This window comes from Crocodylus porosus, unplaced genomic scaffold (assembly GCF_001723895.1).
Source record: "Crocodylus porosus isolate Cpor-Errol unplaced genomic scaffold, CroPor_comp1, whole genome shotgun sequence".
NCBI classification, from domain to species: domain Eukaryota; kingdom Metazoa; phylum Chordata; order Crocodylia; family Crocodylidae; genus Crocodylus; species Crocodylus porosus.
The window spans coordinates 34824708-34851476 of record NW_017728911.1 but is presented as its reverse complement, the minus strand read 5'-3'; the positions used below and the strand labels follow the sequence as shown (position 1 = coordinate 34851476).

At 40.8% G+C, this 26769-nt stretch overlaps 1 protein-coding gene across 4 annotated transcripts in view; it reads right to left on the bottom strand.

Annotated features, from left to right (window-relative positions):
- The window catches only part of MEF2A (myocyte enhancer factor 2A), a 147226-nt gene that overhangs the window by 34541 nt on the left and 85916 nt on the right, over positions 1–26769 (bottom strand). For 2 of the 4 annotated variants that reach the window (XM_019533791.1, XM_019533793.1), the window contains exons 4-6: positions 7372–7509; positions 3239–3458; positions 2348–2407 (exon numbers count right to left, since the gene is read on the bottom strand). In XM_019533791.1, coding sequence (XP_019389336.1) covers positions 2348–2407; positions 3239–3458; positions 7372–7509 — 418 coding nt within the window. Of the gene's footprint in view, positions 1–2347; positions 2408–3238; positions 3459–7371; positions 7510–7574; positions 7707–26769 lie in introns of all 4 variants that reach the window. The other 2 variants (XM_019533792.1, XM_019533794.1) reach the window with 1 other exon arrangement.

The following is a 26769-nucleotide window of genomic DNA, read 5'->3' as shown; positions in this document are numbered from 1 at the left end:
TATGTTTAGCCCTTGCCCTTGGGTGAGTTGAGACCTTAAATATACAGACACAAGGATTAACCTTACAAGTTACCAAATAAGCAAGCGACCATACATAAATGTAACCCACCACAGCCTTTTGCAACCACCTAAGAAACAGACCTTTTGGAAATACTGTAACTAAAACTTCTTTAGAAAAATGTATTAATTATCAATAACCACTGGAAAAGACTTCGAATTAATGGATACTATCACCTTGTCATATTTCATCCTTAATTACACCTACCCAAACTTTAAGTGACACGTTAGCAAGTAAAGTGAATCTGCTTATACACTGGTAATTTGACGTTTGGGTTTGCGGCTGCAACTGAGAACTGTGGGACAGGGAAGGTTAATTCACACCTGCCACTCCATTTCAAAAGCATATAAGCAAGTCATATCACCCTGGCAGAGTCTGTGCTCTAGTGGCTCAGTGAAATGGCATCTTCTGAATGTTTCTGAAGTTCTGCGGGAGATGCATCTCGCAAATCCCCTATAACCACAAGAGTTGTACGTTGCAACTGATATCTGGATGAAAATGGGTAATGGGTGGAGGTAATATTCTGAAAACCAAAGGATGAAGACCATTAATTTGTTTCTACACATCAGCTCTTAGAATGTTTATTTGATGATCGAGCAGAAAAACATTTTGTTGCTAATAATGTTTATGACGTTGCTGTACCAATACGCAGCACTGCAATACATTATTATCGCTTTTCCTTAAAAGTAATTTTTAATGCACACAAATAGCATTGACGATACTCTAGAAGCAGTGCCCAACTGTCAGATAGGAACCTTGGTTTTCAATAGCTATGCTTTTTAGCTTAGTGGAAGAATGAGCCTCCAGAACTTGAGGCTCTAAAATAAAGGGTCTCATTTTGGAAAAAAAAGGCACTGAATTCAGTTCAAATAACTCATTTATTGGGAGATAATTTTCTTAATGAGCGAATCATTGAACAACTTGAAACTGACATCTGGGATCAGTCATGTCTGAGAAAGGCCCTGTTCTTTAGTTTCCATCTAAAAGAACTCTATTAAAAGCTCTCAAGTTTCCATTTCTGCAAAAGAAGTCACCTAATAATACTTGTGCATCTGCTGCATATTACCTAATGTGTAGCTATCAAAAGAAGAATTAACAACGCGCTTTTGAACTCAATGAACTTTGATTTTTAATCGCTATGTTTTCCCCAATTGTCAGATGAATATTTGGTCATTAGTTACCTAGGCAAGTTCTATACAATAGTTCCCTCTGACAGATAATTCCTTACTACACCCATATTTAAGACCCAAACACGCATACCCTCAAATTGGTCCTCAACCATCCTATCATCTTGAGGTGAAGGGATGTGGGGCAAGGGGGAGAAAACATATAAGGGAGCTGGATACTCAGTGCTTAGATTGCTTTCTTGTAACATGGTAGAATGCAATGCAGATGTCTCCACACTCGCTGCATAATGTGAAGTCTGCTTACATCACACTGAGTTATTTAAATGAAGGAATTCTGCAAGTTCCAGCATTTATGGACAACATGCAGTCAGCATATACAAAACTGGTGAACCTGACATTCTGAAGGACAGTCTCAATTGTTCTTTAGCAAATTCCTCAGAAGCAGAAATCCTCAGTCATCCAAAAACACAATATTCCAAACTTCCATTCTCTCACTTGGAAAAAAAATCAACAGAAGGAGGTGACTACAACATCCTGAATAGCGAGATAAAATTGCCAGTATTCGCCTTGGTACCAATTATGAGAAGGACATTGTCACACATGTGAAAGCATGTTGGGTACACCTGCAATTTCATTTTCTTTAGCACAATAGATTAACAAATGTACTGTAGTGCATTTTACTAAAGTAAGAAACCCATTATTATACAAGTCCTTATAATAGAATAGTATTTGCTATTAAAATACTAATTTGGGGTACATTGCTTCTGTGGAGCTATCTAGGAGCTTCTGCCAAAGAAAGATGTAGGAGTTCAATGAAGGTTTTTAAATTTTTTTTCTTGACAAAGGGACATGAGAAACATTTTGCAAAAGCAGCAACCACTACTGAAACCCAAGGCCATAAAAAGTGAAAATACTGGTAATTATCTGTTACTGAGGAAAAGGATGTTAAACATAGCCTTTACTGTACAAGATTTTTGCAAAATGTGCCAATTTAAAAGACAAAGTTTGTGGGGGGAGGAGGGGGCTTCAACACAGAGAAAATACGAAACAGTCCACTGGCTTATCTTTGCTTTTATATAAACCACACTTTTGACTTAAGTGACTTCACACACAAGAAACAAATGTTCAGCACAAGTTGACATAAAAATGGTACTGTACTTACCAACTGGACTAGTACCAGCTCCGTTTGGCACCGAGAGATCGGTAGTCCCCAACATGCCACCTAATAACATTAACAGGGAAAAGACAAATTCAGAGATTTTTTTTATTCAGATAACATCATTCTATCAAATTAAAATACTTTTTTCCATATGAAAAGTCACAATTACAGTACACTACTTAGTCTCTCATATAACATGAACATGAGTCGTCAGCGTGATGAAATCATCAGCAAAGCTAACCGCACTCTATCATGCATCAGCTGATGCATGACAAATAGGTCCAAGGAGGTGATACTTCCCCTCTATGTGGCATTGCTCAGACCGCAGTTGAAGGACTGCATCCAGTTTTGGGCGCTGTAGTTCAAGAACGATGTTGATAGACTTGAGAAGGTCCAGAGGAGGCCACTCCTATGGTTAGGGGCTTACAGGCCAAGCCCTATGAGGAGGGACTGAGGGACCTGGACCACTTCACCCTCCGCAAGGGATCTTGTGGCCACCTACAAATTCATTAGGGGGGCACAGCAAGGGATTGGAGAGGCTCTGTTCACTAGGGTGACTTTTGGGGTAACAGGGAACAATGGTCACAAACTGAGAGAGAGCAGATTTAGGCTAGATATCAGGAAAAACGTCTTCACGGCAAGGGTGGCCAAAATATGGATGGACTCCCAAGGGAGATGGTGCTCTCCCCTACCTTGCAGGTCTTCAAGAGAAGGCTGGATAGACATCTAGCCGGGGTCATCTGACCCCAGCACTTTCCTGCCTAGGCAGGGGGTCGGACTCGATGATCCGTTGAGGTCCCTTCCGACCCTAGCATCTATGAATCTATGAATATAAATCAAGCTTCATTCGAAAAAAAAGGGAAAAGGGGAAATGTAGCATTACTGAAATCTTACCTGTGTTGCCAGTACTCGGTGGTCTCTGAGGGGCACCAGGTGATACGTTCCGATGCAACGTGGCCTGAGGTGGTGAGAGCATGGTCGTGTCTGTTAGCGATGAACTGGCTGCCAGTGATGGGGAAACAAGGGAACTCCCTGGGTTACTGTAGGTTAAAGTATTGGGATTGGACACTGGAACCGTAACGGACATTGAAAAGTTTTGGGGAGGTAAGCCAGGCTGAAAACAAAAAGAAGATGACATTAGCATTAATTATATTTCTAAAACTGTCATGTAAATAACTGTATACTGATGTCTGTCAAGGCTGTAACATTCAGATTAAAAAAAAAAAAAAATCCTACAGGTTAAATTATGTTAGTTTTGTAATCTGTGATCACTAAATGTATAATTATAAAACACCCACGCTTTACAAAGACAGGCATCAAGAACCACAGTACTTGCTAGAGATCTCTTTCAATAGGCTTGTTTACTATCAGCTGAGAAGGTACCGAGAGCTAAGGTTTGTAAAAACATGGCTGGAGATATTTTATGGATATTCATCAACTAACGTTCACCTACGTATGCCGTATTTATTAGTTGATTCTTATTACTAGAAAGTCAGGTGACAAGCTCTACATTTTTATATTCAATGAACAAATTGTTGCATCCCCACAATGTAAGCATACACAAACATGCACATTATAAAACAAAATAGTGAGTCAGATATGAGATACAAAAAATAAAAGTTAGTAGTGACACATTGCTTTGACAGTCTCAATACTGAAATTAAAATATTACCACATAAGATCTACTTATAAGTAAATTTATGCCCTTTTTTTTTTTTTTTTTTTTTAAGGTAAGAAATTCTGAAGTGAATCTGGTTTATTTCAAAGTCAAGGAAATGGATTCTAATCAGTACACATCAACCAAAATAATACATTTTTTAATGATGTCAAATTATCTGCCAGGATATAAATAAAGTTCTGTAAATCTTTTGTTTTGCACACTGATTAGTGGGCTGTAGCAATTCTGACTGGAGTCCTTACTTCTTAGTTATATTCACTCCCAATAAAAGAACATTTAACGTTTAATAAATCTTTAACAATATAAAATTGAATATCTCCTTTTTCCAAAACACTGGGGTTTCTTTAACGATTTTAAAGGAATAATCTTAAAAAAAAAAAAAAAATCTTCCATTCCTTTTGTCCTCAGCCCAAAGGATAATGCCAAGAAAATTAAAAAATAAAATTTCAGTAACATGTGATAAACAATATAACCTCTTTCATTTTCATTAATAAACAGTAGGTCCATCACAAATGTCTCATGTAACTTATGTAGTAAAATAATTTTAAAATAAATAAACAGCATAAAATATCTGGCTGGTTTTTTGGCTGCAATTTTTTAAAAAATTTACAACAATAATTCCTACCACACTAGTGAAAGTACTGTGCTACATGTTATAAAAGTCTTAGCAACATGACCTTAACAATAGTATGTATATTAAATTTAATCTTAGAAGACAGGGAAAGAACATTACTTTTTGGTACAGATGGGTGCACTGACTTCTACTGTAATGAAATAAAAATACTGCTATTAAGAGATCATTCTTCTGTTCTAATCATTTATCTAACAACAAGCTGCATGAATGACATTTTTATATTTATATGGAAGACACCTCACACAACTTTTTAATATCCATAACAAACGCACTCATTTTTCTTCTAAAAGTTTAGATGTACAATACACTGTAAGCACTTTCAGCATACGAAATAAGGTAAGAAAGGCAATGAATATCAATATTCTTTTATAGGTTTCTTGCTGTGTAGAAGCCCTTAACAATGGCAGCTTTTATTGCCTCAATGAAGATGCATATTTCAGGCTGCCAAGCCATATAAAGGTAGGCAGTCAATTATGATTACCTATTCCAGACGTTGGGTTGTTCCTATCCTTTGACCACAATCAACATAGTCTTTCATAAAGAATAAGGGACTACTTTTTTCATATGATCCATGGACATCAAAGCAAAAGTGTAACAGTTTGAATTTAAACCACATATTTAAGAAATGGTAAAGCTTAAAAATGTAACGCAATCCTCATTCTTCACAGGAACTTCCAGGCCTAGAATTCTTGGCATCCGAGGGAGCCAGAAGTCACCCGCAAAAACTCATGTTTCTGCTAGAGGAGGATACCCAGAGGGAGCATACCTGAAGGTTTCTGGGAGCTTGACTTGGAGAAGATGACCTAACATATTATGTCAGAGTATCACAAGTTTTAAGATAGTCTGAAGAACTACCACTGCAATTCAAGTTCAAGCCCAAAAGGATGCAAATTCTAGAGATGATTTTAACTAGCAATAAGAAAAAAAAATATATTGCCTGCATTCCAAGTATAAAAGAGTGTGTTGAAAAAACAAATGTGGCATATTAAGACTAACAGCTTGCTGTTATTCTCCTCCAAAGGACCTGCTGCTCTAAACAGAGGAACCACTTCCATCACCTGGGGGTGGGGGGAGGACTAGAGACCATCCTTGTGCACTACACCAGGGCTATCCAACGGGCAGCCCATAAAGTGTTAAGTTGTGACCCGTGGACTCCTGCTTGGCTGCTGCTCCCCTCATCAATCCAGCTGCTACAACAACTGCCCGTGGGGGTGGTGCAGTGCAGTGTGGAGCTGAGGGTGTGACCAAGGCCACATATACATATATAGGAGGCTGCCCATATGGTAAACAGATGAGACTGCCTGGTCCCCACTGGTGTAGACCTTGCAGTGTGCAGCCCCTAGCCACTTAGAAGTTGGACAGCCCTGCATTACACCATTCAGTTACCTTGGGTTCTGTGCAGGCTACAAAACTTAACCAGTCCATTTGTACTTACTACAAGAGATCAAATGACCTGCAAGTGAAAGAAGACAGCAGAGCTCACCACTATTTTTATTAGGAGGAATTCCTTTCCCTGGAATAGCTCCTACTAGTTAATTCTGTAAACAACAATTAACTTCCAAAAGTACAGTAGCCTATGACTGTACACCTACAACTAAAGCAAGTGGTGCCTAATCTTTGAGAATCTTGGGACCCCCACAGATCCTCTTCAAGAACGCTGCTCCACCAACATCAGACTCCAAAGCCATCAGACTTAGCTGGTTAGAAAACTGACAGCGGATGCAATCATGTTGGCATTGATGAGAGGGTGCAGGCCACATAATGGGTGTGTTTTTGGATATGATAACTGCCAAACAGGCTGCAATCTTCTAATCATACTACAATGTACTAGTTAAAATTTTCAAAAGGTGACTAAGTGCCATAGGCCCCCTCTACATATTACATGCATTAATGCAATTACCTGGTTAACTGCACAATAAATTTGCACTGGCTACACATGCAAATTAACTACTGTACGTCAAAGAGGTTTAACCAGCTATAAAAGTTATTGCTGGAAAATGTGTAATAAACTTTACAGCTGGTTTCTACCCAGCTTTTATCTGAATGGGTAGACTGCTCTAGTGGCTGGGGAGTGGGAACCCCATCAGCTGATCGGAGCTCCCAGCTGTGGCTGTGGGCATGAATCCCAGTGGCTAGAAGATCATAGCAGCTGCTGTCTTCTAGATGCAGGGGTACGTGGTATGTAGCAATGGTCTCAGCCGTGGGTGTGCATGGGGCACCCCACAGCTGGAAGTCCCTCAGCTAAGCTAAAGCTAGAGAAACTTGCTTCTTGCTGGTGCAGGGGAAGCCCAGCAATAACACAAGATGGGATCTGATTCATGTTTGCAACCTATTTTCCATTTGCTGTAATTCAATATGCTCTAAATAAATGTAAAAAAATAAAATAAAAGAATGATCTCCACACAGGTCTTACACCAAAAAGCACAAGTGGGTTCCTCAGTGTCAGGAACATTACTCAGAAATATTAAAATTCAGGAGCAGAGGAAGAACTACAGACCACTCCCAAATAAGATCTTTTAACTTCTATGGAAATATCATGTAACATCCATATTTTTTCCCCCGATCTCATTCACCCAAACACAAAGAAAAGGTATTTATACAACATACACAATTAAACAAACTTATCTTTACTATGGATTGCTATTCGGTAATAGGCAAACATTGTGAAAGGTCTCATGCACATGATAAAAGCACAAGCCATACTTTAGTACTCACTGCGATTTTATGATTCCGCATCATATTATCAAACTCTTCGTTAATTTTTTTATATTTTTCTTCTGTATGGGGTGTAAGCACATATGAAGTGTCAGGGTCTGGGCTGTCGCACCCTCTGTGTTCTTTCTTGTTCAGAGCCTAAATAATGAAGTTAATAAAAAGGATCAACAAATAAAAAGTAGAGATAAAATAAAAGTACTTACAGGGCCTCGCTTGAAAATAAAATCACTATCTTCATTTAGTTTGCTGAATCTGTCCTCCGATAGTGGACTTTGCTCAAAGTAATCGTCAGCATCAGGGCTCTCACAACCATTAAGGCCTTTCTTTCTTAAGGTCTGAAATACAATTGGAAAATTCACACACAAATAATACTAACTTGCCAAGACTTTTTGTTAATCATATTCAGAGCCACTGAAACTATAAATACTCTCACAGATGCCACCCCACTTTTAGCAGACTGGATTTCCAAAACCAGCTGGGCATAGGGCACCAAGACAGAAGGTCCATTCAGAGGCACCACTTTGGCTCCCAGAGAAACCTGGGGTTTCAGGTATTTGCTTATGTAATTAAGCAGTCTGATACTAGTGTCCTGGCCTGAACAAAGACTTAAACATTTTTGAGTCTCCAGTGGTATTAAAACAGGTGCTTCCTCTTCCAGCATAAGTATTCAGGGCAGCGATTTCTTATATAATAATATACCCTGAGGAAGGGCACTTAAAGCCTACAAGTTATCCTGCAGCTCTCCCAACTATACTGCCGGTCCAATAAAAGATATCACAAAAAATCCTTGGTCTCATAGTACACTCTGTAAAACCAATGTTACGCCAAAATAAACCATTGCCTTTGTATTAATAACACAGCAAACCTGGTGCCTCAGATTGTATGTTCTCACGTGGAAACAGTAAGGTTAATTTTGTAAAAGACAATGAGTAAAACTTCCAAATTAATTTTTTAATGCACTGGTTGATCAGTTAATAGGGGAGAAACTTCAGCTACTCTATATGATAAATGTGAAAATGAGTATTGCACAGACTATTACAGACAAAAAGGGGTATTGAAAATTAGTTAGCAAAAAGTAGGATTTTGAACTGGCGATCTTGACCTTGAACACTGCAAAGTCTTTTTTTTTTTTTTAAATACTTATCAGTTAAAAAACAGAACAAGCTAGTTTGTTTCTTGTTTGTTTTCAACAGAAGAGGAACGTTTTGTACATATAGGGACAGACTGTTAATATGATTTTTTTCAAAAGGAAAATATAAAATATATAAATTTCATATACACTTAAAAATGTAAATGTAAAGGCTTGAAGAAAGGACGGGGACAAAGGGCTTTTTAATTCAAACTGACAAAATATTCTTAAATTTGAGTGGATTCAGTCTAACCCCCCTGCATGGAATCAGAATCTGGGCTCTGATATTCTGCACAGCTTTAATTACATTCATGAACTCTCTCAAGTAAATTTGTAGGACTCACTTTCTGGTCAAAAATGAGCATTTTAAAATGAAAAATATCAATCCCATGATTTTTTCATATATTTTATTTTCTAGTTTTCAGACGAATAAATGTATAAATCCAGCTTTACGTAGCATCTGTATGTGAGCAAGCAATAAATACACTACTTAACTTCACTTCTGAATATTAATGCAGCACTCTACAAAATTCAGTTCTACTCTACGAAATCCTTAAAGATCACAGGTCATCATTAGCAAGATATAATCCCTTCTCATGTTACTTGGCATGTGCTGCGTATCCCACACACAGTGTCTGGAACTCCCACAAAAATGCAATCACTAAATCAGCATATGGGGAAAACAGGTGTAGCTTTCTCCAACACCTGTCACAGCGCTGATCTCTCCTGGTCTAACCAATCAGGTGGACACTTATATGGACTTAGCCATACAAGGACCTGCTGTTTAGGACTCTGAAGGTCGGAGGCTGTTATCCCTCCCAGCCCTTCTCAACAAGTTCAGGCTGCCAGTCCTCTACACTTTGATATCAGCAGAGAAAATGTTAACACTGTATAATCTGGATTACACTGAAGCTTTATAATCTACAGACTTCTATAATTAGCACTGGACTAGGTCTTGCTTTACAGGGGCGTCAGCTGAAGAATACACAAACAGTGCTCTGCACACCTTTAGAAACTGCAACTACATACTGTCATAATATAGGGGAGCACGAAACAGAAAGTTAGAAAGAGAAAGCCTTGAAAGAACTATAAATTAGGGTCTAGGTTGGAGCTCTCACGGCTATCTACGCTCCGTTTAAAACACTGCGACATGTCTGTATTTCAAATTAATTTTCCAAATATTCCATTAGCAAGAATAATGACAGACAAAACCTAGGAATTTCATACTGTAATGCTCAAAATCATCAACACAGTTTAAATGAAAACTTTAAAGCGCATTTCTATTTCCTCAGCCTTCTAACCCTTCTGCCTTCTCCCCCGATTGAAGTTTATAAATTAAACACAAAATATTCATGTAAAGTGCACATACTGGGCAAAAAAAAGAAAAGAAAAGAAAAAAGCATCCACCCTCTTCGTAATAGCTATTTTTATTCAGATAGCAATGGGGTTAACCCTGCATAGACTCATGAGGAAGGAAAAGGCCTCAGTATCTCCAGTTTAAGATTCTGGAAACCCTCACTCCAGATAGGGCTCCTGTCATTGCGGAGGGGACTTAAAGCTCCGGTTGACTATTACAGATAAATCCAAGTCTATGGTTGACATCCAGAGCTCTGTCTCCTTATCGTCAAAACATGAACCGTCACTTTGAGGACTTAACTACCATAAAAAGACTGCCTGCTTTATCACAGCCTGGTAGCGTAATAATAAAAAGCTTCTCCTGTGTGGCTGGTACTAACAAGTGGAATGCTGTAATCTGTTAACAAGGCCAGGCCAGACCTGTGGGAGACAGGCCAGCCTTGGTTTTCTCACAAGCTATGAAGTTAGACATGATAACAGGCGCTCGCTCAATTAAAAAAAACCCCAAACCCCCCAGAAAGGTCACAACTACTGGGAACTCGTCTGCGTGTATGCAGGAAAGAAACATTCCATAAACAAGTTCTGGCTCCACCCTCCCTATTTTCGACGGCTAAAACTTCTGCTTCTGCACTGACTGTAAAACAGCGATCCTCCCCAACTTCTTTCCTAGCTGCGATCACAGAGGCTGAAAAAACGTTGGACCTCTGCAGGTGAGCTGTGTTAGAAGAGCAGGCGAGACCCAACCATCCTTTGGTCGCGTACAGACACGGGAGTCTATCACTGTTGCATGTAAACCATTTCACGGTCATAGATGTGAAAACATATCGTAAAGGTAAAGATAACGTACAAAATAGAATATTTCTTTTATCAGAGTTTTTCAGATACCATGTTAAAATGTTCTTACTAAAAAGAGGAAACGGCTTGCATTTCACGTGCTGCGAAAGGATGTCTAAGCAACAGCAGAAACAGTACTAATCACTACCTTCTCACGCGTTGGGTAAGGAGAATGTCTGGCCAATATAGTCACTCTCTAGTATTTACATCTTTCCTACAGATTGTCCTCTGATGATTTCCAAAAACTAGTTTCTGATGCATGCTTGCCAATCCACTGTACCGTGCCCCAACAACTGGGTTTTTGTAGCTTAGATGTTACTCTGGATAAAATACTGAAGTAAGCAATTACATTAAAAATTACACTGATTCTTATCATAAGAAATTCACCATGACGATTCCTAAGAAACACAGCAGGTGCAAAACTTGTATACACTTTAATATTGAGTAAAAACAATAGCATAATTGTGCTGCAAAAAAATCATTGTATAAATGTCCCAGCAAGCTGTGATAAATCTTGATAATGCAGAATGACTCAGAAGATATAAAATGGCTTTGTTCCACTATGTAAAAATGAAATATGTAACTATTATGACTAATGGTTTTGGATTGATTTTGTTGTAACGACAGATCTGAGGAAACACTGCATGAAGATGATCGTGATGGATTAACTATAAAGAGTTCAAAAGTTATATTCAGACGATCTGCAAAATACCCAATATTTTTCTGAACCAAAAACAGGAAATCAATTTTTTTTTTTTTTAACTTGTAAGAGTAGCTAAGTGTTTTATTCCTGCAGAGGAAAGCTACAGCGCTGGTACAAACCCAAGGCTCTGCCACACCAACTGGGATGAACCCTACTAGAGATGTTGGTTCAGCCCTAGATGAGCCAACTCCCTCAAATTCAACCATCTCACAATTCCTTGCCCCAACTCTTTTTCTTCTCCTTTCTCCAAAATCTGAAACACTCTGTCTATCCAGCACAGTGGTTAACAGATTTATAATATAAAATGCATCCAAAACCTCTTTTCAAACACCTGTCACCCTGGAACGTTTCCAGCTGTACAAAAAAAAAGCCTTTATTTGTCTGTCTTTCAAGTAAAACTTTTGAAGTTCACAAAAGTTAGAGAAAGCCAATGATGAATCAAGGAAGTGGTGAAGAGAAGACGACTAGGATCCTGTCACAGAGAGGCACGTACGTTCAGGTATTTTGTACAATCTTGTTGAACGTCACTTTTGAGATGCTTCCGCTACCTTCCTTGTGAAGGGACAAATAAACACCTATGATAAACGCATGTCGAGGTCTCTAATCCAAGAAAGCCAGGAGTGAAGTCTGCTGTACCATCTTAATTCGGCTGGCTTGTGTGCTGGAGGGTTTAGCGGGAGTAACAGCAGCAACAACAATAAAATACTTCTAAAAAATTTTAAAAACCCTCCTGAGAGGTGGCTGAGGTGGCAGCACAGGCGCGGGGAGGGGGCGTGCACGGTGCTGGGCACCTACATGCTGTCTCAAGTGCCATCTGCTTTAGTATGACAGACTTGGTGGTACTGGTAGGGCAGGCAAACGTGGCTGCCCGACACCCCTGTGACTGGTTTTCTGTGTGCTCAGAGGGAGGGAAGAGGGTGCATTTGTTGTAGCTCAGGAGCTACCCCTCCTGGCCCTTCCTGCCCTACTGTGCTGCCTCTTGCTACCATCCACTCGAACGTCAGGTCTACTCCCCTTTTTGATCAAGTGCAGCCACCGACATGCCTGGCTCTTGTGCCAAACAAGCTGGCACAGCTGCCACCCATAATTAGTAAGGGAGTAAGCAGCTGAGCTGTTCTACCACTGACTGGGGCAGATGAAGGAGGGGCTGCAGGTTGTATCCATGTGCTAATGAGAAGAGCCCAGCCTAAGAGACTATTCAACCAGGCGGCAGCCTCTGGGATTAATTTGGCCATTCTCCTACCTCCAGCCTCCCCTTCATCTTCAAAATGATTTCCCCTAACACATAAAAGCGGTTTAAAAACACAAGCAGAAAACTGTGGTTGTTTAAGTTTTACTGCTTGCTGTTCGTGTCAGTTTTGTATCCCTTTATTTACTGAAGTCTGACACCACCGCCTCCTTACTAGTGCATGATATTGGCTCCCAACCACATGTGTCTTATTACTGTCACCCACAACACAGTAAATGCATTGTTTAGCTTCTCCTTCTTGTCCCACTTTCGGGAGGAGTATGGGGGTGGCACTTGATCATTCCCCTGCTTTCCTGAGGGCAATCAAAGTAAACAGCTTTGTAGTTTATTACTCAGTCATTTTCAATAAGCCCCAACTTTAATTTAGGAAACTGATTTACAAGTCAAAAAACTGAAAAATCTCATCCCCAATTTCTCTTCTGTTCTGTGGCCTGGGTTCCAGTTCCAGTTCCTGTGATCTATTATCTTTACAGTACTTCCCTTTTAGGATAATGCCCCCTATATCATCCTTCCCTACCACCTTCAGTGTGTACACCAAACAACGAGCATCTAACAAGCGGAAAGAGAAAATCTGAAAAATATCTGTGTAGAACTGTTCTGTGAAAAGCTGGCAAACCTGACATAGGTTGGGACAGTACGACCAACCTCCACTCAGTTTTTTTTTTTTTTCTGTATGTGCAAAAACAAATCAAAAAGTTAAAGGGTACAAAAAGGTGTTTTCTTTCACACAACTCCTCCCAACTTTCTCTCCATACACCCAATGAGACCTGGTACATCCTCCACCCACTCTCCAGCCAGGAACAGCACACTGTCTTCGTTTGCTTCCACACTCCAGTAAAACCCATAGACAACTCATTTATTGCCTTCCCACGATGGCTGTTGAAATGCATATGCACACACACACACACACTTGTTGGAAACTGGGCGTGTCTATACTGACTCCAACTGAACTAGAAAGAGTCACTGCTTCCACATGTGCCAAATATCAAATGCATGTAATGGTGCTGCCATTCACATGGCACTGAGCACAAGTAGTACACCCAAGACTGGAAGAGAGTGCTGGGTGCACCAAACAGCTGCTGCATTACTGTTATTCTTGGGGTTTGGGGCATTTGGTGCGCAGAAAGCAGGAGTGAGTGGGTGGAAGATGAGCTCACAGTACCGCTCCCGGAGTCTGCAGCCATGGTCTTGCTGAATCACAGATCTAGGTACACTGCTGTCAAGTGGTGCTCCTTCTACCTGAAGTCTTGAAGAAAGTGATGTTCCCACCCTGGATTTTCCCAGGATGTGCACTCACTTCTTGGAAGGAAGTCTGCATGTTCCCAGTTGTCTGTTCAGTAGGCACAGCAAGGGAATTATTCAGTTGATCATCCCTCATCCTAGCTAGATGGCTTTGGACCCTTAAGTACCATACAATGCTAATTCACTCCTGGGTATAACCTGGAAGCCAGCAATCACCTGTGCTAACCTGGGGTAATAAAGAAAAAATGTTAGCAGGGAGTTCTCTCTGCTCAGATATATATCCAGCACATAAAAAGGCAGAGTTTCACCCAATCACCACTTCCTGCTTCAGCTAGCAGCTGAAAGTTTCCTGTATGCTGTACAGGACCAGCCGAAGGGGCTGCAGTACCTGCTCCTCAGCAACTGCAGTGCCCACATGCTTACTTCAGCTCACATCCAGACTGACGCAGTGAGCGGCATAAGGGACTTGCTGGCAGAGACCATATCATACAGCTTGTAGGTTTATTCTACTGGCCCCTTGAACAAATCTAGGGAGGAGCCGAGAGGGTTTAGCCACTCCTATATGAAGACACGGAGATATTCCAAGGTGCGCTCGGAAAGGTGATTCCACCTGCCGCCCCTGCAAACCTAAACGCATAGTGCTGCATAATGTCAAGTGAGAGTGTTAGTGCTACTGCACATCTTTCTGCGGTTGCTCACCTATCAGGTTATTATAACAACAGGTAGTCAGTTTTCTTATTAGTGGTCCACATGTAAACTGCCAAGTGAACAGTCCTACCTGAACAGCCAGACAGGCCACAAGGTGCTGCAACACATCACATCAACACCCAGATCAGCCACTGCCTCTTCAGTGGAATAAGAAAAATGAAGTATCTGCCACCTGGGAGCAACTGCAGTCACAAAGCATATATGATACCCTCACCCTTCACAAGGGAAACGGAAGCATTATCCAGACCCAGCGGCTACTGTGTATTTGTGGCCAATTTTGGAGCAGTATAATGATTGGAAAAATATCTGCCTTCTCCAAAAATATTCTAGTATGGTTTGTTGAATGGTAAAGCTAGAGCTGACTGACAAAATCATGTGAAAGCAGTGGAGGGGTCAAACAGTTCTCTGTATTAGATCCAGTACCCGTTTGCTTTTATCCTGAGCCAGGCTGTCATGGCATGCTTGCCCCATAACTTGTATTTCATGTGTTATATCACGTATGATCCCCCAAAAACTTTTGAAGCCATGCCTCAAACTGACTCTACCTTCTCCACAGCTGACAAACAGCCACAGCCGTTTCACCACCATCGAGTTAAAGGCTGCAAACTAGGGCTGTGCAAAGCTTCAGTCCCTGATTCGATTTGGCGGCCGAAACGCCGAATCCAGATAGGATCAGGAGACCCTTTAATCTCTCCAAATTGAATCGAAACCCTCCAAATCGATTCAGAGACATTCGCTGAGCTGGGGGGGGGGGCGTGCAAGGGCCCCCTGCATGCTCCGCAGCAGACCTGAAAGTGGATCAGAAATCCATATCCACTTCCGGGTTTGCTGCCGAGCACATGGAGGGATGCTCCTTCTGCCCCAGCATCGCAGCGATCACAAGCTGTGCTGGTACCTTGAGTTACAAAAAAAAAAAAACATTTAAAGCTGTGCGTATATCTGAATTGCTGATTCTCCAAATCAGCATCGAATCTTCAGATTCGGCCAAATCAAATCAGGGGACAGTGATCCAAATCAACTAATTGAATCACTGCCCCCGATTTGGGCCGAATCCAAACCTAAATCAAATACTGCCCATTTTTCACACCCTTACTGTAAACCTATACTGTAGGAGATTGCCTATTTGAAGAAAGGCCATGGGGGGACTGCACCTGGTGACCACTGCTATTTGGGCTAAATGAAGTATGTGAATGCTGCCTGCTCTCCTCATGAGCTTCTCCCCCAAAAGCATATCCCGCTGATATGCAAACAAGCCTTCCCCTCCACCTGGGAGAAATTACCAGCAAGCACCACCTTGTCAGAAGGGACAGGGAAAGAATTGGCAAGGGCTCTGCAGACGGACATTAGTTTGCTGATCAGCCTCTGGAGAAGCAAGAATCCCATGTGATGCTGGAGGCAAGAATTTTTGTGGGCAATATCCGGCATCTTGCATGTTTCCTAGACCATTACAGCTACATCATCACTTCAGCATTACAATGTGATATTAGAGTAACTAGAGCTGCATTGGCCACTATTTTTTTTTTTTTGCTTCTGATTAACCAATTATGGCCAAAGAAAATAACTCTCCAGAGGAGCTGTTGTTCTCAGGTAACTGATGCTGTAGAGTCCTCTGCTTTATTATGGGATTCCCATCTCTTCTTTTTCAGGCACTCATGCTGTAGGGCTTCCACAAGAGCTTTCCCAAAGGCAAGCCAGAGGCAGCCTTTTTTGACCACCTAAACTGCTCTGTAGAAAAATGTAGTTCCAGGTAGTTGCACACTCCGATGTCTGCTGGTTCTAATGGCACAGCTCGCATCAGAGACTCTAAGTAGTACGCGGCAAGTTTTTAGCTGCTTGTCTTAGATGTGACCTGAATGTTTTCCTCTCTTGGACACTGCTGTTTTAAAGTCCTACTTTTCATTTAGCTCAGGCAGTGGCACCAACAGCAGAACGCCCAAGGGCAAGACAAAAAGTAACTTGCTATAAAACTTCATTTTCCAGCTTCACTGACCAACTCTAGTTACTGCATAGCAAGCTTAATGGGAGATGAAACATGGTCAGATGGACAGCTTCTAACAAACTCTACTGAGCATGCTGAAATTTTCAGGGGCTCATAATTGCTGAATCCAGATAAATTTTAAATGAGGACAACAAAAGGCAACTATCTGGCAGCAAACATATAGCTCCTGCCCCAAACATGGAGGAGCTAGAGCTGTTCAATGAAACATCTGGAAAACATGTTACCACTGGGAAAGCCATCTGAGAATGAGCTTAGAAGGAAAATAGGTATAACTGATTTTTTTTTTTTCACTAAAACAGTCCAAAAATTCAGTTATTAGATAGAGATTAAGCATGGAAAGTATCAGCCCAAATGGCTAAAGTCTGGCAAACTGACAAGCAACTGAAAACAGGCTTCAGTTTGAAAGTGTCAGGCAAACTTAAATATATGTACTTCTACAGACTTTGCTTATAATACAGTGCTGACAGTATGTTTAATGCTTAATTATTTTACTTCCTATAACATGTCACTGTGAAGATGACCCTGTAACCAGGTTAAACTCTCCTTCATAATTAAATTTCACTCCCATTGCTTCGAGCAGTATTTCTGTACTTTATATTATGTATAATTTGTTCTCTCCCCTTTGTATTTACACCACTCAAGTATTTGTGGACTATGCTTTGTTCCCTTAGCCACTGAAAGTTGCATGCATTTAGCATTTGATCTTCTTGTAGGTCAGGTCCTCTACCCAGAGAGCTTTTTTTTGTTCCTAAACACCTCCAATTTTACAACCCGATACTCCAAACAAAAGGCTTGGACCTGCACTATTAAAGAAAACGTGTTTTTCCCCTAGGAGCAGAACTGAAGCCCAAGTGCAGCACTGGAAGTGAAGCACAGTGTCTCTGCTCAACGACATGATGTTTTTGCCTATCCAGCTCAAAACTGCATCTATGTTTCTGTTTTGCTGTTCTCTAGCAGCTCAAACCTTTTCAGTATGACCTCTTCCAAGGCATCCTTCTCCTGCTAAACAAATGTATTTCAAGAATACTCCTCTTCCTCAAAGAGGCATTAGCTACACTTTTTCAAGATGAAATTCTTTGCTTTGTATTTTGCAATATTTTAATAATCTCCAGGTTTCTCATCATTTCTGTCTTCAGATGTGATCACGATTCCACCAACTATACTCATCTCCAAATCTTATCAGCAAGGTATCTGTCTCCCTTCAAATTAAGATGTTAATTAAGACCAGCCTTTCAGTACTGCAAGCAGACATACGCTTACAACTGAGCAACAGTTTTTAACATTACTAATCAGTATTTTACTATTTTGACCACAATTTCAACTGCAAATTTTAAATATGACTAAAAGCAAGCTATAATAAAAGCAAGCTTTGTAAACCTACAGAACAATCAGTAACGGACATAAAGGTATACATCAAATTGAATACATCAGTACACAGATAAGAACATTAATTTAGCAAATTCCAGTACTTGAACTTTCACTGAGATATACAAACAGTCCTACACAAAAGATTAGATTTGAATACAATACACTAAATTCAATGATAAACATAAGTATTGCTTTCACAATGCTTTTGAGACTTGCAGACCACAAGTTCACCAAAACCCAAAATCTGCCCATGAAAACAATCAATACGCAAAAGTAAACATTTCCTCTAAGCAAACAGGAAAATATGTATTTTACCACTCAAAATATTCCTATATTGGCCACAATTTGTAGCAAGTCCATTTTAAAAAAAGGCTTAGGACAGAATGCCCCAAATATGTAAGGGTCACATTCATTCTACGATGCAAAGTTTGGTACAGGGAACTCAGTCCTGAACACAGTAATACTGTATGTTGTAGAGAAGTTTTCTGCGGAGTCACTATCTATTCTATTGTTTTAGAGACATAAGACATTAAGATGTCTGTAAAATAATAGCTCACAAACTACCAGAACTGGCCATTTCCGTAATGTTCCATTATATTCCACTACAGGCAGAGCTATTCATCAATCTTGGATGCAGGAAGGTCTATGGCCTGAAAGCTTATCAGTGTCCCTGTTGTGCACCACTGTCTAGCAAAAGACAGTTTCTTGTTCCAAAGCTGGAACATTTCCAATATCTGGCAAATTTTAACATGCATCTGTAGCTCTCCAAGGATTAAAGCTAGCTGTCAAATTCCACTGAGATACGATAAAGACTGCACTCGGGATTTAAATCTGTTTGTAAAAATAAAACATACTGAAAGTTGTATAGCAGATGTATACACAGCTTCATGGCTAGCTCGAATGAGTTTTGGTGTGAAATATACACTGACTTAAAAGAAATAACACAACAATTGCTGCATAATTTCATAACTTTATAGTGTAGGACTCTTCACTCAAAGCATTACAAATACTTAAAAGTGCAAGGGATAGGAGGAAAGGCTCCAAACAGATAGGTTTTTGTTTCAAGTTTTGAGGACTGCTTCAGTAAAATGATCTGGTACATCATCGACATAAAAAATGCAGCTGTTGACCTATTCGAGACAATGCCTTAGTGACCGTCATGATCTCAAGGCTTAAGACACGCTATAATCTGCCAGTCTCGACAACACACAGTTTCCACAGAGAAGGTTAAGCAAAACTCTCAAAGGCTGAGGGTTCGTAATTTTTTCCTTTCACCTTCTATACAGTTTAATGGAATATTAAATCACCCCTCAGATAGGGTTGTGATTTGTTAACCCTGTCTATTCAATAATGTAAAAATAGGTTTCCTGGGGTCTGCTTACTCATGGCAAATCACTGCACCTTCCTTCAGAACATCAACACGGCCGCATCACACAGAAACTTCAAAATGAGTATTTAGGCCCTGGAAAGGGTGTAACATAGGTTATTTAAACATTTAACCGTGTGTTACTCGGTCCACAAGTGGCAGACATACCTCCCAAAAAAACTATGAACCGACCCTAAGTGACTTCCATAGTGCTGAATGGACACATTTACAAAAAAAATTCGAGTCATGGGAGAGAAAAAAAAGCAAAGAGTCTTACAATACTTATTCCAGAGCAGGGACAAATGGACTGGGGAACTGGGGCCCCAAGAGTTGAAGTGGTTTATTCAAAGCACACAGGAGATTGAACACAAACCACATGAGTGACTGGCCAGTGCCATCATGGCAACAGCAACCTTGGAACTACTGTACCAGACAGATGGAAGAGGAGAGGCGCCACAGTTTTACACACGACTCCAACACAAAGCCACCCTTAACAAGATCCAAAGCACATGCTATCTTCTCTAGTTTGGCAGCTTACCGAAGGCAGTTGTGCTTTACTACAGGTCATGCAAAAAATATTTATGAGAAAAGTATAAATATCTACTTGGCAATACAATCAATTTGCTTTCCATCTGAACTGAGCCAGCAGCTGTATTGTATAATCACTGAAATCAAACAACACGAGCTGGCACCCCGAAGAGTGAATCAAAATACTGTGACAATAATCAATGTAAACAACTTCCATTTTGCATGCCCACACAGCACAAACTATATTTTCAAATACTACACCAGGATATACGGACTCAGTATAAAAACCAGAATGGATTCATTTTGGGTGACTGTGGGTGGAAGAAATAAGAGTTCTACTTTGGCTTCGAAACCTTAGTCTTATGAAAATTCCCAGATTCCTGAAATTACACGCTGAAGGAACACGAAACTTTGAAATAAAATATTGCAAATACTTTTGCAAGCATGTGGGTTTTTTTTCACATTTAAAGAACAACTTATAGGCTTTAATATGGGTTTTGTTTTAGAGATGCCAAATTTAACTAAGTTTAATAAAAAAATAACATTTGTTTGATACTGTGGATCACTGGTATACAGCATTTTTACGTCACAGAAGATAACCTGTATGATTAGCGTGCATTACGGGCGCTGCTGAAGACTGGGAGTAATGCAGCCACTCAACATACAGTATGCTATTGTAGCCCCAACAGGAAAGGCAGCCAGCTCCAGCATGTGGGGCTTCCTTCCCGTGCCTGGCAAGTGCAAGGGCTGTGTGCGAATGGCAGGGAGCACCGGTGATACAGGTGACCCAAGGGAGGCTGCACCCCTTGCTGCAATGTACAGCACTGGCCGGAGCCATGCCCTGCCAGGCCCCTGTGCCCTGAGTGTCCTGCCTGCTGCTGCACCATTGGAGAGATGCAGGGGTCCCCATACGCCCTACCTTCCCTCACACCCACACCCTGCCCCCACAAGCTCCCCACATATACACAACCCCCAACATACCCAATCCCCCTGCGCACACCCCCTCACAAACTCCCCACATCCTACCATACACCCACACCAACACCCCACCACTCACAGAATATAAGAATTTAAGAAACTAAGCATTTATTTTTGAGTTGTTATGCAATTACCTCTATATACGGTATGCAAAAAAGTCACGGCAAAAATATTTTTGTAATAAAATTTAAACATGCCATAGCAGGTGGTTGACTTTTAGTGTATGATTTGGTTTCTTTATGGTTCTAAAATGGCAAGCCCCCCTCCTCCTCCCCCAACGAGTATTTTGGAGGGGGGGGGGGAGCAGGAGAAGACACTTCTGGTGGCAAAGGTCAGAGATTAGGGCTTGGACTTCTCATCCCAAGATAGTAACAAGGGGGTGGGGCAACTGTCAAGGGGCAGGACTACTCATGCTGCCCTTGACAGCTCACCAAAACTTGTTAAGCAGTGCTCCACCCAAAATAATTACCTGCCCCTGCTATAAAGGGACTGGTGGTGGTCTGCCTCTTAGGAGCTGCCAACATATACCTTACTCATTTTGACAAGCTAGGTAGTTTTTCTGCCTATTGAAAAAGACCTTCTAAATCAGGGTTGAGACGTATTGTTCATACAGTGCACAGACGTTTACACACCAGTTTTGGAGCTAAAACTAACTGTGGATAGAATTATGGAATAAAGAAAACAGCGATGGAAAACAAGTTTACAAGGTCATCTATCTAGCCAGGTCAGGATTGCCTTTTAAGTGTCAATACATGAGTGTTCTGCTAGATATAGTTTTAACTCATCTCAAGCAATGCGACTTCCCCATTTTCCCCACAGACCATTCTGCATCTGTCAGAAGTCTGAAAGTATCATATTTATACATGCACAGTAGAACAGCAATTATTCAAAATAATTAGCATCTTTTGCAACTAAATCCCATTATACAATTTGCCTCTAGATCCATCAATATGGCACATCTCACATGCTCTAGATCAGCAGCACTTGATATTTTTACCCAGTGAGCTGGTTGGGCAGCGCCCATTCTAGCCACGGGCCCCAATCTGGCACCCAGGGCTAGCAAGGCAGGTCTCAGCTGGCCAAACAGAGGGGAATAGGAGGTGGGGGCAGATGCGTGGGGTAAGGAAGTCTGACCTGGCACCGTGGGGGTGGGGAGGAGTGTGGCCCCCTGGCACAACAACAGTGGATATGTGACCTGAGCTTCACATAGATGCCTTACAAATTGCAGAATTAAGGACAATCCTCAAGCAGCCAGCAGAGGCTGCCTGAGCCCTAAAATAAGTCGGTGGCTAATTTGGCTAGCTCAGAATAACTTGGAGATCCACTTAGATCACCTCTGAGAGGATTCTGCCTGAACCTCAATCTCAGCAGCAAAGACCACAGTTTTTTTTCTTTAAATTAGCATTACAATGCCCTCATTGCATCAACTATACGAAAAAACTGTTTCCCTCAGGGTTCACTGAGAATTGGAAAAGATAAGTTTGAAATGAAAAAAATTAGTTCATAAGAACCCCAAACTTTGGGCAGCAACTTAAATGAGACCTGGGAGTAATCCTAACTTTATGAAATACTGTGCAAGGAAAACCCACAAGGAGAATCTTTCCTAACCCTCCAAGCCAAAGCAATGTTTGCTAGAAAGACTGTTTTTAAGTGATGCATGGTTTAGGGCAGCAATCTGCAATCTTTTTATGTAGGAGATCTCCTTTGGGACTAAAAGCAACCCAAAATCTACCATGTGCTGCTGCCACACCCCCCACACAGCAGGTAAGTCTCTGGGGAGGGTAGGGGGAGGCAGATTGAGGCAGAGGGAGAAAAAATTATCTGGGGGAGCTCCTCCCCAGCACCTAAGTCCCACCCAGCCAGAGCCCCACTCAACTTACCCTTGCTCCTGCCTCTGTGACACTGCCGCTCACTGTGGGGGCCTCGATCTAACCCCTGCCTCTTCCCTTCCACACGCACTGACCTGCTGGGCTGGGGCGTGCACGTGCATGCACGCAAGCACTTGGCCCCCACCCCAGCCTTGGATCGATTCCAAAAGGCTCCAAGATCTACCGCAAGAGGCTCCAAAACTACCGGTGGATTGGAATCTACTGGTTGGTGACCACTGGTTTAGGGAATGACTGCTAAGGGCTCAAAGGGGGACAGCCATCAATAGAAAGGTGACAAGAGGAAGGCAGTCACTAAGTGAGTGGAAAAAACAAAGTACAGCACCTGGAAGGAATCTAGCCATCGTAAGGTAAGAAAATACAGTACGAGGCAGGATAGTGGACTGATATGCAGAGACTGCTGATAAATACATGAGGCTAGATTGTTTCATGACTAGTGCATAGCTCAATATAGCTGAGATGGATGCTATCAGGGGAGGCAGCTGATATACAGATCTCAAACAGAAAGCCTCTTCCACACAATTTCATAAATCAGTCTAGTCAAGTCTTTTCCTACTTTGAAGCTGAATGTTCTGCATTTCAGCTGAAACATTTATTTTTGCTGGATGTTGGCCAGGCTGTCAAATGGAATAATGTTTCCAGGTTTGGATGTTTCCACTGTTCAGCAAGGCTACATTAGACAAAGCAGCTAAAGTGGTCAGGGGCAACACAGAGTTTCATGAAGTCTGAGCACCAGAACTGCCTGGCCCCGGCTGGTGCTATATAGTCAACGATCCATTACACTGCCTCAGTTTCCTCAGGATCAACAGTAAAAAGGGGACCGAGGGAAGACATACATTGGTCTTGATGCCTAGGGGATGAGAAGCATCTGACAGGAACTTGGGACGGTAGGGGCATGAAGACATATATATAGGATGTAGGCAAACTTCTAGCGGACACTCTTGGCCAAAAGAAGCTCAGAGTAGAATCCGCAGATAATTATTCAAATGAGTTCTGTTTATTCAATGGACATCTTTACTTACGAATGGAAAGAACTTTTGAGCACTCGGGTTCATTTTATAAATGTATTTCAGTTTCTATCTCCTTGAGAAAGACCAGGTGAATGGTCACTGATGTGTACTTATCTCTGATATGTCCCAGGGTAAAGGACTATGGGTTCCACCCACCTTTGCCAGCTACAGAAGGCATGGGCAAACAACACGAATCCTACACTGCACCAGGTGTTACACTGTAGTTCACAGATCAATGTCAGCATAGTGTCTCGGCTAAAAATATTAAATTCCTTTTCATTTGGAAGTTTCAGAGTTCACAAATCTTCCTCTAAATAGCACAGGCATATAAACAATAAGCCACTTGACATGCCAGCACATAAAAAGTTATGAGAAAATGAAACAAACATAATATAATTCTGCTTTGTCATTAAAGGAAAAAAAATTGAGTTTGATCTTGCTAATCTGGCATTTTAAATCTCAATGATGATTAAATGTACATGTTTATGCAATTTGGTGGTATTCCAAATGACTTCTACATCCTGAAAGAATTGCACAAACCCATGAAGCACAATCCTCACCATGATTATGACAAGTAAATCTCAAAACAAAAGTAACCACCTTTTACACTATATTGTTTGTCATTTCTAATGTCAAACAATAAATTATTTGGATCAGAAAAATATTCTGCGACATTACCAGCTGGAGTCAGTTTAAAATTAATCTTTTTTTCAAGTACTACAGTTTGTGATTTACTTTTTAGCTACTCAGGACTGAGTGATTAGCAGACTTAAACAGCTTATTCAAATCTGGATCTAAAAGCAAGTAATATAAAACAGAGTGTTCACATACGAGTTAAATTAAACTTAAATTATGATGAAACTGGGTCTAAAAATTAATTCAAACTATGCTCAACAAGAACTTTCTGCAAGAAAACACGGAAGTGTTAAGAGTCCTCATTACTCGCACCTCATCTTCAAAATAAAATACCACAGAAACAAGGGAAAAGGAGTTTGCTCTTGCTGTTATAAGCTGTTGAATATTATGTTATATCAAATTCACTTATAGTACATTGGAAAAGAAAGTATAATGTCATGCAAAAGAAAAATGCTTAGCTCCTAGTAACTGGATTATAAAACAGTCTTCAGATTCAAAAGGCATAATATGCATTTCAGATTTTTAATAGATGGCATAAGTACAAGTTCAATGTAACCTTCATGAAAATACCATATCACTTATTAGAATAACCTGAGCCACTAGCTCAAAATGATATACAGTTATTAATAATAATTTATAATAGAATTAATAACCGAGGAGCCTGATTTTAGAGTAAAGTATCCTTCTTGGGCTTCAAATTAACAGGGGTTGGCTTCACACTGGCATTAAATTTGGTATAATTTAAAGGACTCTATACAAGTCTGTTTAATTTTCAAAGTTTCTGTGTTAATGTTTACACCGCACCTCTGCATGCATGTACCAGTGAACACTTAGGCTAGTGATGGGAACAAAACCAAGTATTCATCAACTATTTGAGTAGCAAAAAAGTATAATGTGCTTTAAGAAAGAGTCTGTGGAACCAGGATCATCACATTCCCTACTCTCACCAACTCTGGACAATTTGATCTGTTATGCCAGCTGGACAGCATCCTTGTACTCCCTTCCAAGGCTTCACCACAGAAAGGTGGCAAAAAAAATGCCCAATGTGAAAACATGGAATGGGGCTTGAATGACCAACGCAAAAAAAATCACAGCAGTGGCATGAATGGGAAAGGAGAGAAAAAGATTCCTACTCAAGAACCAGAATCAGCAACCTTAGACAAGGATTTAATTCACAGCTCAGTAGAATATTGGCTTAGTGTTCAATTTTGAGTTTGTAACATCAAGTACCCAGTAAAAAAAGAACAGGTTAATCCTTTTTAACCAGCTTGTAGTGGCTGTTACTTATTTCTTTTTGACATTAAGGCGGTTAGGTCACAGCACTGCTGACTTGTAATAAGAAGGAAGTATAGTATCAGGTATCATCTTTATATTAATGGCATTTGAACACAAAGCATTTAACAGGTATTAACAGGGGAGATGGAAGTAAACCCTGTGCTTTTCTCGGAGGGGAAGCAATTACTATTACTGACCTTTGCAATGTCTCCTAGAGGAATTAACAAAGACGTTTTGGTTTTAAGAAAGAATGCAGCTGTACCAGAAGTTTGTGAGGTGGCTTGTAAAATACTTCTGAAAGACAGATACAGCATAAGGGCTCTTTATGTTACTTCTTCTAGACTTGTTTCCAGCTCAGAGAGAGTGGTACCATGCGTTTCGTGCAGAATGAGTCAATATGAATTTGGTGGTCTCAAAAACACTAAGACTATTGATCTGTAGCCAAGAAGAGGGTGTCTGCCACCAGCCAAGTCTACGTTGGATCCCTGAGTAATCCTACCACAGTACAGCTTTGCCAGAATATTTAAGATGGCACAACCCCTAAGTGAATACATAATAGATACTGGCAGAAAGGATTTTTTTTTTGCTAGTTTTGCTCTCCTATCGACCTAGACACAACCTACCTGAATAACACAAGATAAGACCGTAGAAGTTTTTTTGGGTCAGCATAGATGCGTGTGCACTGCTAGGGTTTTGCCAGCACAGTTACCTCATTGTAGGGTGGTCAGAAGATCAGAAAAGATTAACCCCCTTAGCTCTTACAGTCATGCCAGCAAAGTTTTGTAGTGTAGCCAAGACCATAGTTTGGACCTTCACAGATCCAAGTGCACTGTAAATGCCAACAGCATAGAATCAGGTGCTTGTGTAAATATTCAAGACTAACACAAGCACTTTAAACAGCTATTCAGTAATCAGTGGCACACTACCTCTTACAATTACAATAAGAACGGAACTCAACAGTCGTGTTATTTACACATCCTAAACGGCCTGCCGAACTGATGCCCATCATAGGGATGTGCAAGCAGAGGACTGTGGCTCTGCCCTGGGCCCGAACCCCACACTGTCACTGCCCCAAGTTCCTGGTCCCAGCCCCATTTACCCATCCTGCTCCTGGACACTGCTCCCCACCCA